Source organism: Arachis ipaensis, chromosome B6, assembly GCF_059453495.1.
Source record: "Arachis ipaensis isolate K30076 ecotype BB chromosome B6, ASM5945349v1, whole genome shotgun sequence".
Lineage (NCBI taxonomy): Eukaryota > Viridiplantae > Streptophyta > Magnoliopsida > Fabales > Fabaceae > Arachis > Arachis ipaensis.
Window position 1 is genome coordinate 116,173,963 of NC_142441.1, and position 9,294 is coordinate 116,183,256.

General features: G+C 34.5%; 1 protein-coding gene and 1 pseudogene across 1 annotated transcript; both read left to right on the forward strand.

Moving 5' to 3' along the window:
- The first annotated feature begins 1,988 nt into the window (after window positions 1–1,988).
- LOC148562418 (uncharacterized) lies at window positions 1,989–5,652 on the forward strand (annotated as a pseudogene).
- Window positions 5,653–5,914: 262 nt separating this feature from the next.
- LOC148562419 (uncharacterized) lies at window positions 5,915–8,776 on the forward strand. The gene is made up of 7 exons (XM_088490884.1): window positions 5,915–6,413; window positions 6,522–6,769; window positions 6,849–7,052; window positions 7,465–7,557; window positions 7,648–7,755; window positions 7,843–8,232; window positions 8,747–8,776. Exons 1-7 carry the CDS (start codon window positions 5,915–5,917, stop codon window positions 8,774–8,776), a joined length of 1,572 nt encoding a protein of 523 aa, XP_088347010.1.
- The last annotated feature ends 518 nt before the right edge of the window (window positions 8,777–9,294 follow it).

The following is a 9,294-nucleotide window of genomic DNA, read 5'->3' on the forward strand; positions in this document are numbered from 1 at the left end:
GGTTTTTGTTGTGTAATTAAGTCTGACGATTGCTCTTGAAAAAAATATTGTTTTAGCTCTCTCTTTATTTGGAATATTTTGCGTTCTGAATTTTTTTCTTAAAAAATTGGTTTTTGTTTAGAAGTGTGGTTATAAGATAGTTGATATTAAAATTGATTCTATATGAATACTTTCTTGTTGCTTTAATTTGATTCCTAACAACTGTCTTGTGTTGATAGTAATTTACTTGAAAATTAGAAAATTATCGTGTCTTAATTGAGAAGTTCAATTTAATCTTATTCAAAGAGAAGTTAAATGTTGTAGCTAATTTATTAACTTAAAAATGATCTAAAAATTATAAATAGAGAGGAGGGAGACAAGAAGTGAGAATATAGAATGATTAGGGGAGCTAATAAGAACTATGGGCTCTTATCCCTGAAGGTAGACCCTCACAGATAAAGCACCCACTTATTTCCTCTGCAATTGGTTGTCTTCTCAGTATCATAACATCAACTTACTATATAGATAAGATAAGAAAATAGTTTTTAGTTTGATTGAGATTGTTCAATATTCCAAGCAAACTGAATATACTCTTTAATAAGAAATTTGAAGCGTAGCAGTGAGCAGTGAAATCTAAACTGAAATCACAAATATTGATATTGTTAGGGATAAGTACTAACTTGCCTTGTTTTGAGGGCATCAGTGGCACAGATCAATAATAAAAAAGCCGCCTCAGAGAAATCTCATGAATTTTGGTCCCTTTTAAGTGGTAGTTTTGTTTGTTTATTACTTTTGAGAATAACTTTGATTAGAAAACATAATAGTAGTAAGTAGTAACAGAGCAGAGCAACACATGGAGGCAAAATTTTGGTAGCATTTATTAAGGTAATGGTAATAATGTGTTAATATATCAGTCTTCACGTTATTATCATACTCTATCACTTGATAATAATTCACATCACTCACTGTCTCACTCTGCCCACCTCCATCTATTTTCATAACTTTACTTTTATTTTTTAAAGTTAGAACTTCCAAGGTTATATTATATCACAGGATCTGCTCCGCAACAACTTCAAATTCGTGACTTATTGAGATTTATGATAATATTTTTATTCTTAATTATAAGTCGTTTAATAGTCAAACTGGTCCATGTGAAAAGATTTACGTTAAAGCATCCTGATTCTTTTCACTATTCTCTAAATGTATTTCATTGTCTGCTGCTGCATGGATGACCCATGTGGTTTGCATGAATGGCTGCCAAGTTCATGGCTTACCAGTTACCAGGATAATATTTTGATTAGCTCATGACTTACCATTAAATCGTCTCACTTCTACTGACCTGAATTGAGTTTTGAGAAGCAAGATTGCTTCCTTTTATTATTAGTTACTCAGTTACTCATGCTTTGGATTTGAATTTTGGGCTGTTATCAGATTGCTTTTATTTTCTAAATAAGTTACCGACCTGAATTGAGTTTTTTTATTTTTTTCCCCCTTACATTTTAATTATATCAGTTTAGAATTTATAAAAATAAATCAAGAGTAAATAATATCATAGTCTAATCTCTTAGAATTTTACTTGGTAACAAACAGATTGAAGTTTTTGGTTAAAGCTCTCAAGTGGATTTTGTCAAAACATTGATCGTGTCATGGCAAGGTACAATGCATACTTTTTTTTTTCACTTTATTATTATGCTATTAATTCATGTGTAGCTCCACTTTGATTGCTTTATTAGTTATGAAGTTGCAATTTAACTTATTATTTATGTACTATAAATTCTTTGTTTTCCTTAATTTGTTTTGCTTCAGCGAGTTTCTAGTAAAATGTTTAGAGAATTACTTCTAAAGATTAGGAACTATTTCCTAACCTAACTACAAGGCTATGAAGTCCGTCTCATAGCCCATGCCCCTTATATTTCATAACACCCTTCCTCCTCTACTCTTGTTATCTTCACTTTGCGACCCCTTATAAATTTTTCTCCAAAAAAATTTAATAATTATCGATTAGGTTTTATGATATGCCGAAGGATTGGATGGATCTACCGAGGTATAGCGAAGAGTATATCAATGGTGTTATTAGTTTCTTAGAGTTTGCATACTCTGAGGGAGAGCCGGACGGACAACAAATTCAATGTCCTTGTAAGAAGTGTTGTAACATTGAGTGGTATAGAAGAGATGTGGTATTTGACCATTTAGTAGCCGACGGATTTGTTAAGGGATATAGAACATGGATTAATCACGGGGAATGGACAATCCCGATGGTGGTTGATGATGACACGGATGATGAAGGTGCACGCGATGACATCGAAGGACTACTTAATGATGCATTTGGAGATCATGCTGAGGGTGTTACTGTAGGTCCAAATGAAGAGGCTAAAAAGTTTTATAATTTAATAGATGGGGCAAGTCAAGAGTTATACCCGGGCTGCAAGAAATTTTCTACATTATCTTTTACCATCCGCCTGTACTTGTTAAAGTGTTTGCACGGTTGGAGCAATGCCTCCTTCACTTCCCTTCTTGAGCTATTGAAAGAGGCAATGCCTGAAATTAACCTACCTCCATCTTTCCATAAGACGAAGGCTATGATAAGAGATTTAGGTCTGGATTATAAAAAAATTGATGCTTGTCCTAATGATTGCCTCCTGTATAGGAAAGAACTAAAGGATGAAACACAATGTCGTGTATGTGGTACATCTCGATATACTGAAAATTATAGTGATAATAGCGAGAACCAACCTCACAATAAAGGTCGTCCTATTCCTGCAAAGACTCTGAGATACTTTCCTATAAGTCCAAGACTTCAGCGATTATTTATGTGCTCAAAAACGGCAGCTAGTCTGAGGTGGCATGATGAGGAGCGCGTTAAAGATGGGACGTTAAAGCATCCTGCTGATGGACTGGCATGGAAGAACTTTGATGAAATGAATGAAGATTTTGCAAAAGAATCACGCAATATTAGACTAGGCTTGTCAAGTGATGGGTTCAACCCATTTCGTAGCATGAATATTTCATGGAGCACGTGACCCGTAATGCTGATGGTATACAACTTGCCTCCGTGGATGTGCATGAAACCTGAATATTGTATGCTTTCTTTGCTTATTCCTGGGCCACAATCACCTGGCAAAGATATTGACGTGTATCTACAACCATTGATGGAAGACTTGAAGTTGTTGTGGGAAATAGGGGTGGAAACTTATGATGCATCAAAGAATGAGACCTTTCAAATGCGGGCAGCTCTTTTGTGGACAATTAATGATTTTCCTGCGTATGCTATGTTGTCTGGGTGGAGTACAAAGGGAAAATTGGCTTGCCCTTGTTGCAACAAAAATACCTCTTCTCTACAACTAAAACATAGTCGGAAGACAGTTTATATGGACCATCGTGTCTTTTTACCCATGGATCATCTATGGAGAACCAATACAAGGTCTTTTAATGGGAAGCAAGAATTAAGACCCCCTCCACCTGTTATAGAAGGAACAGAAATTTTTGAGATGCTACAAAATGTTGAGAATGTTTTCGGGAAGAAGCAAAGTACATCAAATAGTTTCCCATGGAATTGGAAAAAAAGATCAATTTTCTTTGAATTGCCTTACTGGCACAAGAACCTGCTGCGTCACAACTTAGATGTCATGCACATAGAGAAGAACATACTTGACAGTATAATTGGAACTCTTTTGGATATCCCAGGCAAGACAAAGGATCATCTGAATGCTCGATATGACTTAAAAGATTTGGGGATCTGGAAAAATCTTCAACCAAAGGAGGTGAATAATGGCAAGAGAACAAAGTTGGCAAAGGCATGCTTTTCTATGACTGTTGCAGAGAAGTCAATTTTTTGTGGTGTTTTGAAGACAACAAAGCTACCTGATGGTAGTGCTTCGAATATATCACGGTGTGTACATCTAGCAGAAAGAAAAATTTATGGGTATAAGACCCACGATGCTCATTTTTTGCTACACTACTTACTACCAATACCGATTAAAAGCATCCTTCCTGATCACGTGGCCATTCCGTTGATTCGACTAAGTTCCTTTTTTCGTCGCATATGCAAAAAGTTAATAACACTGGAAGAGATAGATCGACTGGAGTTAGAGATTGTGGAAACATTATGCCACCTTGAGAGGATCTTTCCCCCTAGTTTTTTTGACATAATGGTTCATCTTCCTATTCATTTAGCAAATGAGGTGAGATTGGGTGGTCCGGTGCAGTTTCGTTGGATGTATCCTCCAGAAAGGTACATGTGTACATTAAAGTCATATGTACGCAACAAAAGTCGCCCCGAAGGTTCTATTGCAGAGGCATATCTGGCTGAAGAGTGCTTAACTTTCTGCTCAAGATACTTGCATGGAGGTGTGCGAACAAGACTTAATAAGCGACCTCGGAATGATGATGATCCTAATGACGACGAAGTTTTGCCTTCAAAGTTGTTTTCTAACAAAGGTCGTTCGTTAGGCGTGGGAAATGGAGAACCAATTAATCTCGATGACATATCAAGTGCTCAAGCCCATGTATATGTATTATACAATTGTGAAGAAGTCGCAGTTTATGTTAGGTAACTTAATATAACTTATGTTTATTCACTAAATCAAGTGCATTTAGATTTTTTCCGATCAAACATAACTATTATTAACTACAGAGAGCATGAGGATGAGGTTAACAATCAGCGGGGAACAAAATGGAGAAAAGCAAAAGTTCACAGTAGAACCTTCTCGCAGTGGTTTGAAACTCGGGCGAGAGATCTAGATGTGCCTGTTTGGCTAAAAGAATTATCTCGAGGTCCAAGCTCTGTTGCAAGAAGATTTTCTGGATATATAACTAATGGATATAGGTTTCACACTGTGGAGCGTGAGGCAAGGAGAAAAACACAAAATAGTGGTGTCACATTAACTGCTTTAACTTCAAGCTTTGCAAGTGCTAAAGATAAAAGTCCAATTCAAGACACTGTAGCTTATTATGGCAGGTTATTTGAGATAGTAGAGTTAGATTATTTTGGGCGTTTTAAGGTTGTATTGTTTCGGTGTGAGTGGTATGATGCTGGGAGAGACAAATATGGTCTTACATTTGTTCACTTCAATAAGAAATGCTACCAGAATGAACCTTTCATACTAGCATCTCAAGCACATCAGTGTTTTTATGTGCAAGATCCATATGAACATAACAAACATTATGTTATGGAAACTATCCCAAGAGACTTATTTAAAACAAATGACGAATCTGAGTCTGAGGCCAGTCAAACCTTCTATAGTGAACAACACGAGCATATAACAAGTCCTGCCATACCAGCTGCTGATGGTGAACTTATTCTGGAGAGGAATGATCTACGACCTACAGTTATTGAAACGGTTCCCCAAGTGACTTCTGCCCAAGAATATGAGGCAGATTTCATTGGAGATTCTGATTCTGATGGGTCAGCCTAAGCAATTTATTGCTTAATATGTACATATGTATAACTAAGTTTTCTTCACCTTTTTATTTGTAAGTCATATTTTTGTTTTAATTTCTCATTTTGTTAGTGTTTCTTATAGGATGTGTCACTTTATTGATTATATTAACTCGAGTTAACTAATTTATTTGTGTAGGAATAAAGAATTTATTGATCTTAAAGCAACATCAAGTAAGAATCTGCTTCGACAATTTGAGGCCAAGAGACAAAGGATTGTAAATGAACGCAAGTAATATGTGATGCAAGGTGCAGCACGTAATGACAAGGAGGAAACTATGCCAAGGTTGGATGTAGTCGAAAGTCAAAAAGAGTTGAGTGCAACCAAAGGAGTGAAGAAGTGTACGTCAAAGAAGCTGGATTTTACTCATTTACAAAGCACACTCAGCACAATCAACAAAAGGATGAATTTCACGCCTGAAACCCTGGAAGTACAGCCAAGCATTCCTGCGCAACAGCCAGAAAATAAAAAAAAGAAAGAATCACTTGACTGTGGCTATGGCTGAGAAAAAGAAGCATGAAGTACAACATGAACCGTTAACACAAGGCTTGAACAATTCTAAGCTTACAAAGGTGGGTGCAGATGAACTTAAAAGGAAGCTCGATGCAATTCGTAATATGAATAATAGCATGCCAACAACTGTAAGCCAAGATCGGAGTTGTGCAAATTCTACTCAGCCCACAATCAACCAAAGGCAGCAGCAGATTATTCAAGTCACACATGGTAGAACTCAAAAAAGGCAACATGACACTACTTTGCTGAGTTCAAACACTACCCCACAAGCTGAAGATTTAATGTCGGAGCAAGATGGATCAAGAAAGGAAAAGAGCAAGCCAAGGGTAAAGGCTACAACTATTGATGAATTTTTAAAAGAAAATGGGATAGATGTAGAAATTGACGGACTAAGCTCTGAACTAAGTGATGATGTGGGAGATAGCTTTCCACTTGATGAAAATTATTATTCACATGTGATGGAGGACATTGATGATGACGAAGGTAATTTATTTCTATCATTTTTTATATTTTTTTGTAAATCATAATGCTTAATTTTTCAATTGGCATCACTAATTACTCCCTAATTTTCCCCCTACTGCATGAAACTAGGAGAGCCAAAGAAGAAGAAAACTTGGGGAAAAACAACTTGCAAAGAGATTTATGCAAGAACTATGGAACAGCGGGAAGAAGTTATTTTTGATATTGGACAGCCAGTAGGACCAACCGATCAAAGTGTGTCTAATTTAACTAGTTTCGTAGGAACAATTGGGAGAAATAAAAGATTTGTGAGTCTTTTGTACACTAGCTGGCATGCTGTAACTCCTAAAGCTAAGAAATTCATGTGGAACTATGTTAATGTAAGACTCTTCTATTATTATTAAATGTTGATTATTTTAAATATAGCAAGGTGCGTATAACACTGTTGATATCATGCAGACCAAGTTTATCCTCCCAGACAGTGGAGAAAAGTGGGTGATCCAAGCAATTCGGGATGCTTGGAAGCGGTTCAAGGGAAAGATTAAGCAGAAGCACTTTGTTCCCTTTGATACCATCGAAGATATAGTGAAAAATCGACCGACACAAGTTCCAGAAAGTCAATTCATAAAATTGATCTATTATTGGAGTCATCCTACAATCCAGGTAAAATAGTTGGTACTTTAATTGCAAATATATTATTGTTTGTTAAGACATAAGCAAAATAATGAAATTTTAATTGATAATGTTGGAATCTGTCCTCTCTTATGCTGTACAAACACATATCCATTCTGATGTAGGTTCTTGAACTGAATTAAATTTTTTTAGGATATATTGCTGCCAGTTCCATTCTGAATTTCTGTATTTACATTTCTATTTTTGGCTACTTTGTTTGCTGTAATTTAAGTTGCTGCAATTCTATTTTCTATAGTTCTGTTTTGTGCAATTTTGTTTTCTGCAATTCTATTCTGTGCAATTATACCTGCTACTATTCTGGTTGCTGTAATTTTGTTTGCCGAAGCAAAATTTAATTATATTGTTCTCTGTTTCTATATGCTAACCTTTTATTCAATTATAGTCAATAAGAGAAAAAAATAAGAAACATAAAGAACAGCAAAAGTTTCCACATCGCATGGGGCCAATCAATTTCGGAAGAGTACGAGTGGCTCTGGTATACTTATTTCATATTTGTGCTGGGATTTGTTTAGTTAATTTTAGTTATGTTGTTATAGACTTACTTATTTAAGGCTTTATTTTATAGCGCTCGACAAAGGAAACAAATGAGGAACCAAAAAGGTTTGAAATGTTCCTTGCTACTCGAACAAGTCGGAAAAGGAAGGAAGTTGATCAGGAAACACAAGATGCAATTGTATGAGAATTCATTGAATTACTAATGATTATAAATCAAATTTAGGATACGGTAACTAATTCTATGTCAAATGTTTCTTTTAATTAGGATGAATTCCAAAACCGGCAAGCTGCTGGTGAAACAGATGAGGAAGCTTTTGAGTCTTTATTTGGAAAAGAACAACCAGGTCGGGTTAGGTGCTATGGAAGATCTATTACACGACGTGACTTAAAAAAGCATGCAGAAATTTCTGAACTCAAGCAACAACACCAGGAGGAAGTCACATCTTTGAAGGCTGAACTTGGAGACATGAAGGCCAAACAGCAGCACCAAGAGGCTGACCTTCATGGATTGCGAAACATGATTAAGTTACTAGTTCAGCGATCTGAACCTGGAATGAGGCCGGAAGAAATTGAAGCATTGTTACAAGATGCCCAACACTCTCCAATTGATGCAAATAGCGCTCATGGATCAACACATATTCCAAACATAAATATGGTATGACCAGTTTTTTCTTATTCCCTAATATTTGTTTATATATTGTTAATTGTTAATTAGGATTTTGAGTTTAAAATTTTTATTTGTTAGAACTTAGGAAGATGCCATATTTTTTTAATTTGAACTGAAATTGAAGAAGATGGAAGCTGTGATTTGGTTTTTTTGGTTTTGTTTTTTCATTATGTAATTTTAATATTATTGTTATCAGGATGAAAGCTGTAATTTTTCTGGTTTTTCTGATTTTTCTGGTTTTGGTTTTCTGATTTTTCTGATTTTAGTTCCCATTTAGTATGAAGTTGTGTTGGTCTGTTTTTTAGTTGTCCTTTATGGTGATTTATAGTATCCCCCTGAATGTGATTGTTATTTTAAAGCAAAAGACTTTGGTGATATGAAAATTAGAGTAGTTTCAATTATCTTATGCCTCTCGGATATTGTATGTGTTATTAATCTGTTAACTACTTTTTTCTTCTTATACTTTTTCAAATTATAATTATTTTTCTATATAATTATGCAGGATAATTCTGAAGATGTGAATGAAGATTGAGATGCTTATCATGATGGTTTATTGACAAAGGTGGAAATTGAAAGATGTATGGTTGATGATGATGTCTTTTATTAGAAGCTAAGATACATTTATATGATATAATATTTTGATTTTTCCTAGTTTATTAGTAATAAACTCTAAGTGCATTATATGAGTATACTTATTCTAGTTTGAGATGTATGAATGCTTAAAATTATGATCATTCCAATATTTTTGGTTCATTGTATACTTATATTTTGTTTCAGTATAATTTTTATTGTTTAAAGATTATTGTATGGTATTATATTATATATGTATACATTTTTATTTTATAATAATTAACTAATTTAATTAACAATACAGGATTATATATATAATTATATTCTCAAATATTAGAGTTTAGATAAAAAAATTGTTAGAAATTTCTGTTTATATATATATATATATATATATAAACAGAAATTTAAAAAAAAAATGAGGGACAAAAGGCTACACTTATATAGAGTAGCTATAGGTATACTATTTGCTACTTTTATAAA